This window comes from Xylocopa sonorina, chromosome 11, assembly GCF_050948175.1.
Source record: "Xylocopa sonorina isolate GNS202 chromosome 11, iyXylSono1_principal, whole genome shotgun sequence".
NCBI lineage: Eukaryota > Metazoa > Arthropoda > Insecta > Hymenoptera > Apidae > Xylocopa > Xylocopa sonorina.
In genome coordinates this window covers 3281451-3301396 of record NC_135203.1, presented here as the reverse complement: position 1 = coordinate 3301396, position 19946 = coordinate 3281451, and the positions used below count along the sequence as shown (strand labels likewise).

The following is a 19946-nucleotide window of genomic DNA, read 5'->3' as shown; positions in this document are numbered from 1 at the left end:
ACGCGTGCACACGTAAGAGTTCAATATTCGATTAAAGTAGAACCAAAAATGTTAGTCTCTTTATTGCATAACGAACATATCATTAAAAACGAACGTGTACCTTGTTCAAGTACAGGAAACGTACGCTCCGCATGTTAACGATCCGATAGCTTTCAAACGGTCATTACAGAGTACAAGAATCAGGGAGGCGAGCTTAACCCGGAGGAATGCTAGGGTAAGACAGTATGATCGAAGAAAATTCTCTCGTTTCGACTTTCAACCTTTCCAACAGACGCACGCATGGTCTTCGATTAGATCGTCGAACAGAACGTTTCAAGAATCATCGATTACAAAAGACAAGAGTATTACATTCGTCAAAGTCGCAGCGAGAAAAGAACCCACAAGGACCATTCATCGAAGTCGCGTACTGTACACTCGCGATCTATCCTAAGGATCACGAACCGCGCCTACACGGGGGGGGGGGGGGGGGGGGGGGCGGTCTTTAGTCGATCTACGCTGTCAGCGTACATGTCGTTTACTCGATGTATTTCTAAAACCAATAATCCTTCGACGGAAGGATCCCTTCGGTGGAACGAGCAACCTTCGAGTTCGTTCGCAAAACACTTCGTAGACATCGCTGTACAAACACTTGTGCACAACTGTCTGGGATCACGGTCCGGTTCATCGACCCATTCTGGGAACGTGGTCAACCAAGACACCGATGCTTCCACCACGGATGGCAGCCTGTCCTTCAGCTTTGGCAATGTCGCGATCCGAACGTGGACCACCCCTTGGATCTTCTTCTGGTTGGAAGCGGAAGGCCGTTCGATCCTCTCCACCGCTTCGATCCTCGGCGAGTCGTGTCGCTCTTTCTGAAACTCTTTCTTGCGAGTAAAGGCGTTCTTTATTCATGGATACATCGGGTTTGCTCTTCAGTTTTAAAAAACCAACATAATGGATCGCCCGTGGAACACTTTCGTACAGACAGGAATCCAACGTCCTCGACTTTCGAAAGACTCTATCCCCCATGTACGTTGCGTCGGAGGATCGCAACTCGAATCTACAGACGGCGAAGTCACTAAGAAAGAGGACGACGACGATGACGATAATGACGACGACGACGACGACGACGACGACGACGATGACGGCGACGACGATGACGACGACAACGACGACGACGATGACGACGACGACAAGGGCGAAGACGAAGATGAGGAGAAGTCCGCTATTGCCGTTGCTGATTCACTTGTGTTGAACGCTTGCCAGCCTGCGCAACAGGATGGGTGGGGCCATTGCATTGGCGCTTCCAAAACAAAAGACACACAAAACACGGACATTAGCGCGCTACCGTCCTCACACCTGTGAAACACGAGCGAAACTTTGTCCCCCTTTTTCTCTGCCTCTCCTTCTCTCTAGTTTTCAGCCCGTTTCTCTCTTTCTCTCTTTTCCATCGCTTTGTCCCGTTCGTTCTCTGCACCGTTCAACAGAATTTTGATTACTCGAGACAAGAGCGTCGCTCCGTGTCGTTTTTTTTTATTTTTTTATTATTATTATTATCATTCTTGTTCCCTGTTTCAGCGTCAGCGTGCTTTTTTTTTTAATTCTATATACATACATACATTGCCGCGCAATCGCCAAGTCGTATTTTTTTTGTTTCGTGTTTCTTTCTCGTTCGAAAAATCGTCGTTTCGTTGATTAACAATCCACGAGGAAGTCGCGTGTCTCGTTCGACGGACGAACGGATGCGTGCGTCCTCTTTCCAATACAGCCGTAGAGCTCCGACGACGGAACGAACGCAAAAGGCAGAGTCGATCGTTTAAAGAAAGGGATGATCGAGGAATCGAGTCGAAGTGTTCTGCGTAGCAGAGAGTATTGTATTTTTTTTTTGTTTTTCGAGAGAAGGCGAGAAGGAACACGCAGCTTATATGTATGTGTGTGTGTAAGACGCAGCGACGTGGCAGGATCAAAGGCTCGAAAGCAAGAGACTCGAGAAGCGAGACTTTTTCTCGTTTCAGCTCGCGACAGGGCTACGAGAGGTCAGAGAGAAGGATCGCAAGGCGAACACGCTTTTTCGGTTCTCTTTTTTTTGTTTTTCGTTTGTTTGTTTTTTTTGCTTTTGTTTTTTTATTTTTTTTTGTATTTTTTTTTTGCTTTATGCTTTTAATCCACGAGTTCAGTTTTTTCGCCGGTGTCCGCTACCGTGGCACAGGAGATTACTTTCGCCCCCTCTTTGCCTACTTTTGCGATTTAGAATTAGTGTCTTAGCTTTCGGTTACCTGAAAAAAAGTCAACGAAAGAACATAAAGCGGAATTCCAATGAACTTCAATGCCGAATTTCGTTTTTTTTTGTTTGCTTATTTTTTTCTACGATGTTAAGTATCGAATATCGCGCATCTTCGTATCGCGATAAAATATTTAGAGAGAGAGAGAGAGAGAGAGAGAGAGAAAGAGAGAGAAGAAAGAGAGAGAGAATGGAAAATAAGGGAAACGAAGAGAAATGAAAAAAATAAGGAAAGAAACGTGCATGTGCGCATGCATAATCGGGATATCGGTCTACCCAATGGCAAGGAATTTTCTGATCGTTCAACAAGATTTTCAGCTTTCACGAATGAATAATTTACACATAATACGAACGTTCGTTTTGAAAAAAAAAACAAAACAAATGCTGCAGACTGCGAAAAAGAATGTCTCACGGCTTTGTGTTTTTTTATTGCATCCTCTCTTCTATTCGCTACGCGATTAAAAAGTATGAGGACAATGATGAATCGCAACTCAATCGTTCTCTCGAAAAATGATATTAAATTTCCATACCCTCGGGAAATGTAATTACCTTTCAACTCTGGCAATGCACCGTAATTCAGTAAGAAATAATGGAGAACCGCTACGACAGTTAAAGAGATCGATGCAAGTTTCAGTTTCAACGAGCAAGGCGAAAAGTATGGGACAAGTATGTGCCTCATCCATCATGTTTCCATAATGGATAAAATCCCATACCCAATACCCAAAATGGGTAACAACTATTGCGAAACAGAGAGCCATCGTATATCAAGCGGATAACTCAATAATGACTTCTGTCTTCTTGATTATATCTTCTAAATCATTCTATGGAGAATTCTGTTATCTCGAATCCCGTCTTTTTTTTTCTTAACAATATTATTACTCGAAAATCTTCCTATTTATGCAACATCCAATGACAAGAACTTCATCTAACACGATGGTCTGGATATAGGCCATCTTGGTGAATTATTCGTCGCACTGTGCCGTAAAAGATTCTTAGTTGTCGAAGTACGTTACGCAAGCCTGTTAATGAATAAGTATAAATACTACAGCGAGTTCTCTTTTCGCCAATGGACGCAATATCCAGTGTAACGTCGCGATACCATTATCTTGACCTCGGGATTGTTGATCCAGCCAAACTGCTGAAAATCGCGTCGATTTAGAATCTTTTCTGGACGTGATCAGGCTTCCGTTATTTCTCACTGAATTACGGTACATTTCCAGAGCTAGAGAACAAATCCCTCCCGCATCGCCAGTAAGAAACTAGTTACGCTGCTATTCAACTGCAAACTAGAGACACATTGTAAATAAAGCAAGTCCAAACAACTGATGGAAATCTGACATCATCACTTTTCAAGAAGCCGGTTAAATTACGTCGTGATGAATAAAGTACGATGCGATCAAAAAAAAAAAACGCTGACTTCGACTTTCAGGACCAAGGTTAACTTGTGGCATGTTTCTTGTAGATTTTCTTAGCATTTCCAATGCAACTAAGGCGTACGATTACTTGTGTCAGCCGTGATGCATACTTTTGTTCCACTCTACATTACAGTTGCAGCGTTAAATCGCTTATGATAGTCAAGTAACACAAATCGATCTTCGAAGTCTCTAACAGGCTCTATCGATATCGATCACTGAATGCTGATACGTATGTATTGAATATGAATTTATAGTAAAAAAAAAAGATTAATTATAATGAATTAATCATAAATTCGTTAAGATATTGAATCTGTTTGAAAACATTGATAGTATTTCCCATAGTGGATGGAACTGCATTCGCGGCTAGAGTTCCATGGTTAAATATATACATATCGTTAATCGAACAGTGAATTCTAAATACAGCTAAATGAACGATACGCAATGGAGTATGTAGCTAAAGTCAACCGGCTAGCTGTAAATGCTGATACCTCTACAATAACGGTAAGCATAAACTATCGTCGTAACAATAGGAGAAGATAATACCGTCTGCTGTTTATTGTTACCGTACCAGCTATTGAGCATAGTATGAAAAGCATTAGCGAAGGTCCGATGCCTTTATTGCTTAAATTGCTTCAATAAGATGCCCACGGAGTTTCGAATGCCTCGACACTGGTGTGCGAAAGATAACGTTTACAAATTAGCTCACTGGTTTTTTTCTTTTATAAGTTCAAGCTCTTTAATCTCCGAGTTACCATTTACTATCACGTTTCATTGATAAATTTAATAAAGTCGGTAACTATCTGTGCTCAATTGCGTAACATAGCGGTTGTTACCATAACGCTCTTAAATTAATGACGACGAAAGTACCCGTCTGAAAATCTTGTTATCTTTTATGTAAAAGAGATTCGAAACGTCGTTACATTTCTCAACTCTCTCTCTCTCTCTCTTTGCAAAAACTTATCTATCTCGAATAAAGATTATTTCACTCCGCTACATACTCCGTTTACTTTCCGACGCGAACCGCACCACTTTTGATCTATGATCGCGAATCAACCAAGATTAATTATTCACGAATACCAAAGAATCAAATTTTCCAATTACATAGCACGCGAAAAGTGTGATTTTCATGGTAAATAATCAGGTTGGAGCAGAAATTGTGTTGCACGTCGAACGATAAAGTGGACTTAATCAGTTGCCAAGCACAGTTTCGTAATCGTTCAGTCGGTGATCCGGTTTCCCTCTCTTTTTCGTTGGATATCTTGAAAGCTGAACGCGAAAGTGCTTTCGCGGAGAGAGCACGCAACTCGGGCCCGACTTCCGTTCTCCATCCTGATCGACATTGGGCATCCCGATCGGCGTAAACGATGCAGACGATTCGTCAAAAACGTACATCGGTCCTAACAGATCAATTACGTGGAATTTGTCAAGCTACAGAACGAGCCATTCGCATTCGACACGGTTTTGAAACTGGTTCAATACGACGAACAGGAGTTTGTTCAACTCCCGTATGGATGAACGAATATTTTCATCGGTGTGTCTCGAATTGAATAAAAGGAAAAGCGTACTTTTACATAAAGATTATAAAACGGGCTTAATTTAGCATTTACAGCGAACGCAACACGTTCAGCCATGCGTTTAGTCTTTAATTACCGTTAGCATCGTTCACGCTGGCTACTCGGGGATCGTGTTGCTAATGTGTAATGGAAGAAAATAAGTAGAGGCAAAACTATAAAAGTAAAAATGTACCGGACGACGAGTGTAGAAAACGGAAGCTAATTACGTGGCTACTTTCATCTCGCGTTCGTGTTCCCCTTTTACTTTTTATGCGGAACGGTATGTAAAGATATATATTTTAGTGTGACGTAGAGAAAAGACCATCCCAGTGCACCCCGTTTATAGCAGGCAGATAGATTTTAACGTCGCACTTGGAAAGAATCTCCGATCATTTTTAAATAAAATCAATTCTATCTCTTTCTCGTATGAATGTCTACGTTCTAATCATTTCTCATTAATCTTTGCAGCAGCTATCGATTTCTTACTGTTGAAATAAAATTAACAATATTATCTCTTCTGTTCCACGAACGAAGAACGTCAAATTAAAATATATGTAGGATGGGCGTTCTGTTTGCGTTGCGTTTATATTTCCAAGGAGAAGAAGAGTCGTCGGTCGGTCCTGAATAGCTCGATGGTTAAAGCAGTCGCCCTCCGAGTGAAAGAGACCTGGTTCGAATCCCGAGGGTCTACGGCAAATTCGATCGGCCGATTCTTCTTCTCCCTATTCTCTCTCCTACATATATACAACGTTTGTTGCAACATTCTTTCCAAATGTCGACAAAGTGCACTCCCTCTCCTCTCTCAATTTCTCCCCGGATCTCCATCGATCGAGAAAGAACCATGCCACGGTATCAAGACACCAATCTACCAAAAAGTGTGTGTGACCTGCCAAATTAGAGCTGGATGCACCCAACGCTGACATCCGTCATCGAGAATCTAGTTTCGCAAGCAAAAGAATTTCTCTAGAGCGAATCACAGTTCGAGACCAGCACGACGATCGTAATAAAAATAATAACAATTAATAACAGTATTAAATTAATGATCGAAATAAGCGAATGACGCAAAACTTGTCAATTCGTTTCGTATCCGACTACTCGACAATTGGTACTCGACGCAATCTATTTTTCTCTTCTTTTGGCGAAAGAAAAGAAAAAAAAAAGGAAAAAAAAAAGAAATGCGATTCAATCTGATCTGTAATTTGTCTGCGTCTCGATCGCACCCGGAATCCGATGATGCAAACGAAAGTAAGAAACATGACGTATGCGTGAGGTAAACGATACCAATAAAAAGGACAGGCACACGCGTAGAGCGGCTCTACAAGACGCAATGAAAAGTATAACGCCCGAAGATGGTTCGCATTCGTTCCGAACGATTTTGCAGCCGAGCGAGATACCGTGAAGAACCGTGACGTGATGGAAGAGACGTGTGTAGCTTCGATTTAAGAGGGTCTTGTTGAAATTTCACTTGCTATGCGACTGTTTGCCCGTACTCTGTGCAACGTTCCATGCAATCTCTAATGGCAGCATCAAGTGTAACAAGCTCGAGTTAATTCGTACGAGTGTACCGGGACAAAATGATATTTGAATAAGTATACAACTATATCCGACGTTACGATCGTTGCGATGAACAAATCCGAACGTTTAACCGTTCGCACTTGTCCAGATCGCGGTTAGAACATGTACTCAATCCGATTGAACGGAGCGCACATGTAAGAGTACTAAAAACTTGCTCAGAGATCGCTTTAGATGCTAGTGTAAAGGGTTAAACGTTCGCTATATAACATCGACTCGAAAGCCGGACGTTAATCGTATAGAAAAAAGCTTTCGTGGACGTAACACCGGAACATTAAAAAGTCGTGTTCGCACATGATCGGTACAATTACGACAGGACCGGTTACGAGATAGGCTACGACAGTTAAAGACCACTCCCTAATTGCAAAATGCTAGCAGAGCGAGTTATACTTAGGTGCTTTATCTGCGGTGACATTTTTTTTGCGTGATATAGCAACTCACTTGGTCTTCGGTTGCATCTCCCCTGCAGCCGCATCCCTACGGTGCAACCTCATGCTGACCCTTCGCTCCTGGCCAACCGCTCCCGACGCTGAAAGAGACCAGCAGAAAACAAACAATGCATCAATATCGTACATTCCCTTATTTCACGAATTCTGTAAAAGATAAAGTTTAACGATAGAGACGCGGTGTACTTGTTCGTACGGATTTGTTTTTATATCGTAACTGGCGTAACTAAGGACATTTGCCAGTCGATACATCGATTTGCGATCGATTAAATGGAGTTGCTATACTTACTATATCAATTATTTCATTTCTATACATATTCATATGGAGATATCATTTTTTTCAGGTTCTAAGAGATATATGCTTCTTCGATCGATCGAGGGCCAGTGCTGCATCAACGTAAACGGTTCATTTGCGATTTATTTTCAATTTCCATTACTAAATGCATTGAACGAAATTGTTAGTAAAACGTTTGACGAACGCAACTTTCAATCTTAATTAATGGGCTTGAAAAAAGGAACAGCCTGCGTATCATGTATTCCCATGTTTTGCTTCTGTAATCGACGTGATTAATTTGCTGTCTTATCGTATCCAATTATGATTGATTGATGGAATTACCGATTCCAGCACATGCAGTGTCTCTGGACATTTAACTCTTGTCTATGCAACTATTTTTCGTTATATTCTTCTTCCCTCGATACATGAGTATAATCGAGACGTTGAAGGATGGAAATAATTTTTCAAAGTATCAACTTGAAAACATTGCGATACCGATTTTATAGTTTTGGTGCTCGTGATATAGTAATAAAATCGCATTCCCATTAAATACACCAATAATGCTAAAATAGTGTTATTTCTATTCGTATTATCGTTATTCTGCATTGAAGTTATTCTGCTAAAAAAATTCTCGCAATTACAAATACTAATTTTATGTTAATTCGAAAGGGGAATACGTTTAACCATCTTCAAGCTGAGGAGAACAACGCGACTATTTTAAACGGTCACGCATCGCGATTCTCCGGCGAGAAACGAGAGAAAGAGCCAACGAAAGAGCAGCGCTCGCGTTAAATGACTTTAGCACGCATGTTATACCTACCATACGCAGATCTTGCGTCATGCGCTGAGATAAATTTCGAAAGATGGTCCGCGGTTCGTTCGAGAACCATGACGATCGTACACAGTTCAAGGAATCACGGCCGATCTATTATTGCACCGTGTATACCCGCGGTTCCGAAACGTGTTTAGCTATTCGTAAAAGATCCGCAATGGTTGTTAAGCGCTAAATCAAAAGCGCGGAGCTTATTTATATCTTGGCGCTTCCTTGAACTCTATCGATCGACTCGCCAGGTATCGAATTTAGATTGAAAACAATAATAACGCGTTTCTTTCCTGGCTAGGCGACGCAGGCTAAAGGAAAATCGATGGCTCGGCGTATTCAGACGCGGTGTTCTATAGCCTTTGTGATGCCTATACGACGAAACGTGCAACAAGAAAATGGTCACCTTGGGGATTGTGCAAATTTTTCATTGAAAATCATAGTTCTCTCCGTTTATTTTCCTCTCCTCTCGTGAATCGTATCTGATAAGACATATTGCCACTTCGAATGATACTCTGAACGTAACGGTGTTCGAAATTTTGCTGATGCGCAAGAATCAGGCGATGCGGGGACGACGATCTTTCACGCTTGGCAATTGAAATGGAAAAAAATGCGTACCAACGGTTGTAAAAGGGCAATATAAAAAAGAAAAAAAAAAGAAACATATGATGCGGCTTTGTGAAGACAGATGATGCGATAGAATCGAAAAAAAAGGTTCGCTCGCGAGCACGATCGTGCGTATCGAATCGAGAGTCTTTTACGGTTCACTTCAAATTCGGTTTTTCCATTCAAGCCAAGTGAGAAGAAAATTTTGACGAGGATTATCGACAATGTCGTGTGGTGAAATAAATAAAGAGACCAGTCCTTGAATGGAAAAACATTTATTTATTACTTTCTTTTCATCATTATTATCATCATCATCATCATCATCATCATCGTCGTCACCATCAATTAAAATATTGTATATGATTACAAAATAGACGCGCAATCGCGAGGGCTCTATGGATACTAAAGAAAAACGTAGGAGCAAGGAGGATGAAAGTAAAGAAAAGAGATATAGTAGGGAGTTGGTGACGACGATGGTCAGGATGCAGCGTTTAGGGGGTAAATAAGCGAACGCCAGAGTTTCAGAAGGTTCGTCGAACGAAAGATAGCCCTCGGGACTGCAATTCATGCGGCTAGTGGAAATAGAAAACTATAGTATAGCTTTAGCGTCTCTATCTAAGCTTTGGTAACCTTTCTCTGATCCCGAGGGTCCTCTTTACGTCGGATCAAGATCGATCACTGCGAACAAACGAATAGATGATGTATGAGAGGTTTAGATGCGGGGATGAACGTAACTAGTACTCTTGAAAGACAACGCGATCTGTGTAGGTCGACCGTACACAAAGGGGTTACTGCAAAAACCGATTTGATCGCAAATGAAACGAGTAATTAAATGAAACTTTGAATGGAAATGGTAACAGAGAGAACAACTCCCTTTTTGCAACAACCCCACTTAATCAAATGATTTCGAGAACAACGGAATCCCGAGAAATTTGTGCATTCCTTGGCACCCAATCCTCTCACGTGAAATGACTCCTTGCTTCTTCCATTGCGCCGGTATCCAAAAAAGAAAAAAATTAACCAGATCGATCGATTCTTTTTTTTTTTCGTTGCGGCAAGTCAGCAATTTCTTTTTTCTCTTTTTTTTCTTATTTAAGGAAGAAGCAGCAAACAAGCTTCACAAAGACAACAAACGCTGCGAACGATTACAATGATCGGTAAATCACGTGGTGAAACAATTGGGCCAACCGTGAACGATTAAATAAACAAACGTGACAGTATCTGGTAAAGTTACCTATTAATTATGATACGAGTTCGGTGCGAGCAAAACTTTCAGCATCGCAGTTCGCGTTCGATACCCCTTACTTTTATCCTAGATGCCGAACGACGACGATTCGAATCGTCGAATAAACGCTAGAACTACCAAACGAGATTTCGGACTCTATATCTTTTCTTTTTTTTTTTTCTTTTTTTTGTCACAATCGTTAAAAACGTAAAGGTGCTCTTTTGATAAAGTTGATCCACTTTATCATTGAAATAGAAAACTTGTTAAGCGCGTCAATTTATTTTTCGCACACCACCGACGTTGGGATTAGGTACGTATACGCATTTGAATATGGAAGTTTTAGCGTTGAATCATTAACGCGAACTGCGAGGTTCCCGTGATACTTGATTCGATGATAAACGAGTGTTGTGCGTTTTATGAGCTTCACTATCTAGCGGCGCATCAATGCGTGTAATGATTCAGAAAAAATACGATATACCTTACAAAACTAGCTCTCGACGATATAAAAATTACGTAGAAATTTTATGTTTACGAATATTGGATGAGCAATTTGCTCGAATTCCTTTTCTGGACGAAAACGTTCGACGCGCGGAAGGCCTCCGTTCACCGTGAGGACTTCCGGCGGCATCGATTCACGTTACGGCTCGAAACGTGATACTCGATTATGACTAAACTGTGGATGCTTATGCAAACTCGTATTTTTGAAAATAGAACCTGAATGGACGTTTGCTTCAACCTTTCGGTAACCCAGTGTAATGTACTTACCATTGCTAAGGAGTAAGGGATGTATTGTTCGTAAATACCGTTTCATCTTCTCTACGAAATCTAAACCCTTCGTGACTGTTCCTAGGCCTTGCCATGTTTTATTAAACATTTTTAAGTACCCACTGAATGCACTGTAACGTGGTTCACTATTATTCAGCCAGCTAGCTTGTCAGTCGTTACGTTTGAACAAAACTTCTCAAAAAATAGCAAGGTATTGAACTTCCCTTCTGTCTATTGCGCAAAAAGAAATGGATATCAGAATTGTAGGATTGCTGCCTTCGGTGACTAACAAAATTTTCTAGTTTTTAAAGTGACCCACCGATGAAGGAGCTCACTTTGCTGAGCGTGAACAAATTTGATCGCTCGATGGACAATAATTTAGCTACGCTTTCGTCTCGAGGAAAAATCTTTTAATACCATTGGACTGTTAAATAACTGAATATCTAGATCTCACAACACTGGCACAACTAACTTAATCGAGTAAAAGCTTGAAATACTTGAAGAAAAATTATTTCTGGAACAAAGTGGTACACCTGTTGTAACGAAATACTTTGACTTGAAATCTAGGAATTATAATTTCATATCAAAGAGCCCTTCTAATTACCCTTATGGAGTCTTCGATAATAAAAACCAATTGATTTATGCATCAACAGAGCTGAATTTTGTAATTACATTTAGCAATTATATAAACTACAGTCAGAAATGGATCTGATGGAACATTTTTACAATAACATTGGAGGAGGCAATAAAGAATCGAATTGGACAGTCGATAAACCAAACAATGAAAACCCTAGTCAAAGTGAATATAATATATGAACGAATCCCAGGATGATGATACTAAAGAGGAATGTGATTCGATCATCAATTTTACTAAAAGAGTTAAACCTCCTATAGGAATTTTATAAACAGTGAATCACCTTGGTACGTTTTCCTAAATCTTGCCCTGTTCTAAAATTCGAGTAACAAGTTTGCTGTTACACAGTCATCCAGATTATCAATGGTTATGTTGAAATAAAATATCTTAGGAAAGGCCTAGTATCGAACTTCCCTTGTGTCCATTACGTACTTTACACGCGGTTAAATTTCTTAAAAAATACATAAACATCCGCAGTCTAATAATCGCATTCCGTTTCTCACGAATTGTCTGAATTTCAAGACGCAACGCGTTTCGAAAACGTTCGAGTTCGCGGAGAACGCGTGTCTATCCTACGGTGGAGTAAAAAATTACGTACCCGACGAGTAAAGACGAGAAATTATGGTTCGAACATCGGTTGAATAATACAGGCGATTCAACGAAATTCAAGAGCAAAGTGGACAAACGTAAATGTTCATTCGATTGATGCGGAGCTTCTCTCGCTTTGCTTTTATTAAAATTTTGTTAAATTAACCGTATTGTTCGACCAAAGAGAACCATCTATACCACCTGACATTAAACGTTATCGATCGAAGGAAATGAGATGAACGTCACTCTGTCCGACTGGACATCGTTTGGACGTTCCAGACGCAGATTTCCTCGCTATACAAAGATACATACGTCGCGACACGCGAATAGTAATTATTTGGTAATATTGCGTAACACGATTATATGAAAATATATAGACCTGTTTGAATGCGTGTCTCGTTAGCTAACAGAGTTACATCTTTGTGATCCACGGTTATACATCGAAAGCTCGCCCGGCCATTATACATTGTTATGCCATTCGATAGATTATTTGTCTTTGCTCACTGACGACAGAAACTTGCAACAGAATTGCAAGGTCCTGCTTTAATAATAAATAAACGAACGGTGTATACGAAAGTGATTAAGAATACTAAAAAGTAAAAAACTGAAGATAAACTTAAACTGGACAGAACTTGTAACAACGAATTTGTTAATTAACTAATGGTTAGAGAGATTATTTAAAGAGTTCATCGGTAGAAAGCGAGAAATTTAATCGGTACATTTATCTCGCATCCCCCAAACAGTGTTCTAAATTTCATGAAAAAAATAGAATATCTGTAGAGAGTGCAATTGAAAGTGTAGAGTCTGGAAACGTGATACACCTTGAAACAGGTTTCTACGACACAACCCGACGAGCGTAGGTACACGGATTGCAATGTCGATGTTTTCAGGTCATGGGAAAAGACAGATCTGAACCTAATTCTAAACAATAGAGCTGGTATTGGTGCAATAGCAGATTCAGTAATATTTGCCCATTGTGTGATATTTCGTGTCATAATTCTCGGCCGTCCCAAGTGAAATTAGATACCGTGAAGGTATGAACCTTGCCGGCACTGACACGATCACGAACAGTACAAGATTCTTGGCATAACAACATACCGGACAATAGTAATATTAGTAACGGAACGCTGCTCAATGCATTGCGTAAATATATTCCATAAATAGACTGTTCTTCTAAAATAAAGAGGAAGAAGACAAACTTAGACGCATATGCAGAGAAATATGTCGAAGAATATACCCTTCAAGGTACCGAGAGTATCGTGTAATATGTGACAGCACACAGATTCGTTCGAATGTGTGCTATTACTCAAAGCCTCCAAGTTTCTTATGGTGATCCAACCCATGAACTGTTCTCTCTTTTCTGTGCCAATAAGAACATTCTCAACGATCAACGGCGGTTTTCCCGTGTCGTTCCCTTGCTGCGGTGTACCATGATTGGTACCTTCGTCAGGCGTTTTATTTTCAGTTACGTCGTCGGTTACGCGAAACGTACTATTATCTTCCGACGGAACGGTAACTTCTTTCTGATCTTTCTGATCGTTCGAAATCAATTCGTCCTCTTTATTCGCCGAAACATCAGGCTCGCATTGTCGGCTAATATCAAGATCGGACTCGCACGGTGAACGGCTGACGGGCAGGCTCGAGGCATGCCCGTGGAAATCGTTCTTATGGAGCCGGCACAAAAAATACTCGCATTTCTCCCGATTGCCCAACGGCCGTTCGTATTTATTTCGTCGCCTGATTCTTCGCTGCATGAGTAAAAAATGCCAGCTTCTTCGAACACGTTGAAAGAAATTCGGCCGCTTTCGCGCTTTGCTCGCGGACGAGTCTACGGAGTTTTTTGACCTTTGGGAGGAATCGAGGTTCCATTGTTTTCGCTGATAGAACGCCTTCAGTTGCGCTTCTTCGAACAGCAAGTCCAAACTCTTTGAGTCTTTCGCGGACATATCTATGCTTCTCTCCAGCGATTCCAAACTTTTGTGCGTTTTCTCCTTATTATTAAAAGAGAAGTTTCTCTTCTTCCTCCCAGAAGTTTCTTGCAACAGCTCGCTGCTGCTTATCTTGAAGATTTCGCCCTCCTTCTCGAGGAACTCTACGTTCCCAGAATCCCGACGAGTGTCGTGGTGACGACCACCGCCGAGCATGGAGCCCTTCTGCTTCCTGTCGTCGTGGTCGACACCTTTGTCCTTCTCCAAGCCACCGAAACAATTTAACGAGCCGGACGCTGCGACATCGTCCCCGTGATCGACTTTTTTCTCATCGCGTATGACACGATCGAACGATATCATCGCATCAAAATCTATATCCTTGTCGGCTTTATACGATTGAAAGAAATAACTCTGTTTATCTAGCTGACGAAACGACGCATTAGGACTTTTATCCGGCAGCCTGTTCCCTACACATACGCTTGATTCTACGCGGTTCTTTCTACAGCCTAACTCGGTATGGTTCGAATTTGTCTCACGGGGTCTTATATTAAGGCCCGCAATGTCCAGGGACGCTACTTCCGGCGCTGTTCTAACCGGTGATGATTTAAATGTACTGAACTGACACGGATTCGCGTTTCGTGAAGTATCGTTGCCAGCTGCTGGCGACTGTCCGACTACGAGTTGCATTTTTCGCTCTGTTATAGCCTGCTGTTGGCTAGAACATAATTTTAGATAGAAATCTAGATTACCTTGAAGATCGCTCTCCTGATTGTCCTGATCGCGAAGAGCGTCTATCGCCTCGCGTTTTTGCCGCATGCTTCTCAGATTCGTGGTCGTTCCACCCACAGTAGGGCCCACCGTTCCCACTGATATGTTTGCCAAACACTGCCGTGTGTAGGGCCTGTAAAAAAACACCAATCATAACGATAAGCAATCTCTATCATTTACATGCTCAAATAATTATTAATTCATACTATTTAAATTAAAAATATAAAACAGTTCTATATGAAAATACGATTCCAAAGTAATGCAATTTAATAGATGCAAACAACTCGTGAAGATCTTTTGATAGCGTAGAATAGTTTAACTTAAAAAAAAACTTTTAGAAAATGACAAAATAAGAGTACAGAGTATATTCCGTAACATGCTTTGATTACTACAAGGTACATATTAAGCATGTTGCAAAAGAATCGCCTCTCTTGAGAGACAGTGCAACGAATGTGAAGCAAAAAATCAATAAAAACGGAAAAAAAATACGCAAACGTTTGAGAAAAGAATTTGGATATATTTGGTTAATCTTGTTGCTAAACACGACTATTTCCCGATTCATTGACCCAGCCGCTAAGAATAGAACGGGCTAGCTAATGAAATGACCATGCTATTTATACGCATGAAAAGACGGGCATGTGGAGACGCGATTGCTAGCATTTTCACGTCTGATTTTGTATTTAAATAGTTTTTTGTATTTCTGTCAAGGGTGGAAACACCAACCTAGATCGATGTTCCTGATCGTTATTGGTCCCAGAAGGCAGCGCCGCGTTCGTGTGTTGCGACTGCATCGGTGTCTGTTGCGTCGAGGACAACGTTTGTTGCCTCACGTTACCAAATTTCAACATGTTCCAATCGAAGACATAATCATAAGTGAAGCCCTGTCCGTGGAACAGCGTCCGGAAGAGTTGCCGGAGGTACGAATAATCAGGCCTTTCCTCGAATCGTAGTCCTCGGCAATACTTTAGGTACGACTCAAACTCTACTACAATAGCAAGATTTTTATTTGAATACAGCTGTGACGTGGATTCGATTAATGTTCATACAGCACCGTACTGCTCTTTTTTTAGCTAAAGTATCCTATCTACCAATATTTCATTTCTCAGGATGTTCTAATACATGTATTTGAAGCTCCACATGTTTTTTCACCTTTTTAAGCAAAAATAAAATGTCTTGTCTACTTTGTAGGATTAATCGTATGGAATACTCTTAAAACATTTTGTAGATAAAATAAAATCACACATCTTTAAACTACAAGAGAGACATAAGTGTTTGAACAATAGAACTTTATGGAACTTGTCTAGTACTAAAACTTCATGTATTTAAAAAGAGATTAAGATAACTGATAGCTCACTTAAATATATATAGATTTCATATATGTACATGTATATATTTTTTATATATGTCGTTAATTATATCTAATTAAAATGAATTTCTATTAAAAGGAGTAAAAAATATATTGTATGCTAGTATTTGGAACAAAAGAGGGCATTTGGTGCTAAGAAATTATTCAGATAACAGGACGTTGAGATAGATACAGGAAGTACTGTTGCAGTTTTACTTATTTTTCTCAAAAATATTAGTTAAGAGGACAGTTAAGATAAGAAGGATAAAATTGTTTATGATAAGTGAAAATTTACCAGGATAACCCTTGCATAATTCTTCGATGGATGTGGACATTTTCTTTTCAGAAATACGCTCGTATTTCTGTCTCTTGGTGGCTGCTTTTAAACCTTGCCAGGGTAAGCTACCCCTGTTGAAGTACATAAGAACGTACCCTAAGGATTCAAGGTCGTCCCGCCGTGATTGTTCAATTCCCAGATGCGTATTAATACTCGCGTATCTATCAATGCGTAAACGATTTTCTTTAAAATACATGCAGAAAAATAGACCGTGGAAATACGTAGAAAAAAACGATACAAATCAATAAACAAACCTGGCTGTTCCCGTTAAGTTCTTGTTTTCTCGATACGGTATGTGCTTGTGACTACGGCCGTCACGGTACTTCTTAGCCAAACCAAAATCTATAATGTATACAAGATTTCCCTTTTTTCCCAAGCCCATCAAAAAATTGTCTGGCTTGATGTCTCGATGGATAAAATTGCGACTATGAATATAATCCGTTCTACTTATCTGTAGAATAAAAAAAGAAAAAAACAGAAAAACACTTTATAATTGTTCAAACTTTCAAATATATGGGAGAAAAAAATTAGATGCAGAAAAATACCGTAACATCAAGCAGAAAATAATGGACAATAAAGGAAGAAAGTCATGCTATGTCCAAAATCGACATCATCTTTGAAAATTATTTGTTAAAAATTCATACTAATTGAAATTAATGATAAGTACAAAATTGTAAGAGTGCATTGTTTCTCTTCGACTTTATTCCACATTTAGACAGATACCTATAATACTTTTTCTTTGCCAAAATTACTTTGCTTGCAAGCAGAGCTGTACACGATAGCCTTAGTTTCCCTTAAAATACTGTTTTTCTTCAGATCAGAAAGCTTTGTTATCACCCGACATGGTTGTTAGCTGATAAGAATGCAACTTGTAATATATTTCAGTAACAGACAGCGGAATGACAAATACTTGGATACAATCGTAACATGAACTTTGAACATTACCACTATATGTCATGTAATTATAATAACACAGGAATAGACAGAATCAAATATCTTATTTAAACAGAGCAAAATAAACATTATATGTGTAATCATTTGTTTCCCATTAAAAAGGATGAATCACTTTCATTGTTTTCAAGCGTGTAACGAAAAACCATAAAAACAATTGTATAAACTACAATTAATAACATTTTATTAACAATAAATAATGTGGAAATGATTAAAAATGGATGAAAAACATAACAACAGCAATATTAAAGGAAAAGGAAGATGAATATGAACATTTGTAAAAGGAAATCTTAGACACTTCCTGTTATAAAAAGAAAAAATATTATTTACCAACTGATCGGCGAGAAGTAGGACTGTTTTCAAAGTAAATCTTCTTGAACAGAAATTGAACAGATCCTCCAGCGATGGACCAAGTAACTCCATTACCATTACATTATAGTCACCTTCTGAGCCACACCATTTTATAGTTGGTATACCAACTGAAAGGTTACAACAAATCAATTTTCATGGTGAAATAATAAAGTAAGTTTTTACATAAATAAAGTATTTGTTGTTGCCTCGGTAATGGAAAGGACAAGACTGCACATTAACTTGAACGAGACATATTAAGAATCATGAAACAAATTAAAGCAATCATAATCGAACATTTGTATGCTGATTTGTAAAGTAAAAGATACATATACGCCACAAAAACAACGATCGTTATCGTATATTAACGAACAAATCGTCGTAAATGTAAACAATTTCGTTAATTCTAACTCTACTTTTGTAGATTTCAGCAAAAGTTTAGAAGAAAACAAACTGATAACCGGAAACATTATACTGAAATATATTATTCAATTTATACAATTCGAGCATAAATATGTAAACGTTAGAACGGTAAAGTTCCTTATTGTCACAAAGAACAGTGAATAAGGGAGGGGAATAAAGAATATAGGGAAAGGGGAGGGGAGAAAGATAGAGAGAGATAGAGAGAGACAGAACGGAAAAGAGAGGGAGAGAGAAGGTTCAGTGGCCAGACCAACCAGCTGTCCAACAAACACAAAATTCTGACAGTTCTCGATTGACTCAGTGCAAGTTTCGAAGTTTAATGGTATCGTAAGGCATTTCGAATAATAAATAACCAACGAAAATCTACTTACCACCACCTTGCATCATCCTGTAGAACTTTGATTCTATGTGTAACTGTGGATGCCGCGTTTTTATACATTCTAACTTGATGGCGACTTCCTCGCCGGTGGAGATATTGGTACCTAAGAACGACAAAAAGGCCAAAGGGCCAGTCACGTAGTTGTAATAGGGGAGAGAGAGAAAAAGAGAGAAAGAAAGAGAGAGAGAGAGAGTGAGTGAGTGAGAGAAAAAAAAGGAAACGAAACGTGTACGTGCACGGGGGAGTTGGCGCGTTCATGCGTGTCTAAGGGCAAATATGTAACTGTCGTGTGGACAGGCGGACGGATAGTAGGGGGTGGCGAGGGAGATCAAAGTGATAGGCAAATGTCGAACGTCGAAATCAGATTACCTAGGTAAATGTCGCCAAATGAGCCACTCCCGATTTTCCGTCCGAGCCGGTACTTATTTCCAACGCGTAGCTCCATCGTCCAGCCTCGCGGGGCTCACGAAAGAAAAGTAGCACGGGGCAAAAGGCGACTTTAAGGCAGCCGACTCGAGGAGCGCCTGTGGGCTCCGTTGTTGGCACGCTTCAAACGAGACTTGGCTGCCGTGTTACAAACTGGACGGGGCCTCCATCTTTGGTCGCGTCACCGATCGCGAACCTACAGACATTTCTTCTTTCTCTCCTCGAAGGAATACTGTTTCTTCTCGCTACGATGGCGGTCGCGCTGATGGCGCTGCTGTCGTCGTTGTCGTTGTCGCCGTGTTGTTGACGGCGCTGCGATTGCTACTGTTGCTGATAGACAGAGATCACACGGACTACTAACGAGTTCACTACTGAAACGCTCGCCTCCCACTAGACCGCGAATTTAGCGGGCTCGAAAATACGCCGCGACAAACACTACCGGATCTCGCGAAGTATGTCGATCCGGATAGATCAGCGCGTACCCACCAATGGGAGCACGAACCGCGTAAGGGCATCTGCCCTTTCGCTGCGCGGATCCGCACCGGAGACCGAATGGCGCACAATTATGGCTGTCTAAGGTTCACCAATCGCAATCCACTTCCTCCGTACACCTTTGTCGCGAACGCACCTTTTTACAAGAACTTTCAATCGAACGAACCGACCGTCTACACTCCTACAAAATTTATCATGGTACTCTCTATCACTTTCGCTCACTTTCTACGACGCGTTACTCAATAAGTCCTATTCTACTGTTGCACACTCACTATCTCCCAACCGTGACCACCACAACGACGAACACGATCAAGACGTACCGACGCAAGCGCGAGCTCGTTTCGACACGCCTGGAAAACAACTGTGCCATCTACCGGACGACAGGTGAGTC

General features: G+C 40.4%; 2 protein-coding genes across 9 annotated transcripts in view; both read right to left on the bottom strand.

The window, feature by feature from the left end:
- The window catches only part of LOC143429406 (casein kinase I), a 66048-nt gene that overhangs the window by 7452 nt on the left and 38650 nt on the right, over positions 1-19946 (bottom strand). For 2 of the 8 annotated variants that reach the window (XR_013102529.1, XM_076905056.1), the window contains exons 1-8: positions 19007-19903; positions 18630-18740; positions 17818-17966; positions 16791-16987; positions 16495-16697; positions 15578-15839; positions 14836-14987; positions 7242-7329 (exon numbers count right to left, since the gene is read on the bottom strand). Coding sequence is in view for 7 of the 8 variants with exons in the window: in XM_076905056.1 (XP_076761171.1) it covers positions 7242-7329; positions 14836-14987; positions 15578-15839; positions 16495-16697; positions 16791-16987; positions 17818-17966; positions 18630-18740; positions 19007-19082 (1238 nt within the window). In the remaining variant the exon portion in view is untranslated. Of the gene's footprint in view, positions 1-1027; positions 1283-1979; positions 2256-3677; positions 3798-7241; positions 7330-14835; positions 14988-15577; positions 15840-16494; positions 16698-16790; positions 16988-17817; positions 17967-18629; positions 18741-19006; positions 19907-19946 lie in introns of those variants that run through there. The other 6 variants (XM_076905054.1, XM_076905055.1, XM_076905059.1 and 3 more) reach the window with 6 other exon arrangements.
- LOC143429405 (uncharacterized) lies at positions 12815-14825 on the bottom strand. Its single transcript, XM_076905053.1, has one exon. It carries the CDS (start codon positions 14771-14773, stop codon positions 13358-13360), a length of 1416 nt encoding a protein of 471 aa, XP_076761168.1. The 5' UTR covers positions 14774-14825; the 3' UTR covers positions 12815-13357.

What these genes read in the sequence shown, in the direction of transcription:
- LOC143429405 (XM_076905053.1), bottom strand. Translation starts at nt 14,773, where the DNA reads ATGCAACTCGTAGTCGGACAGTCGCCAGCAGCTGGCAACGATACTTCA.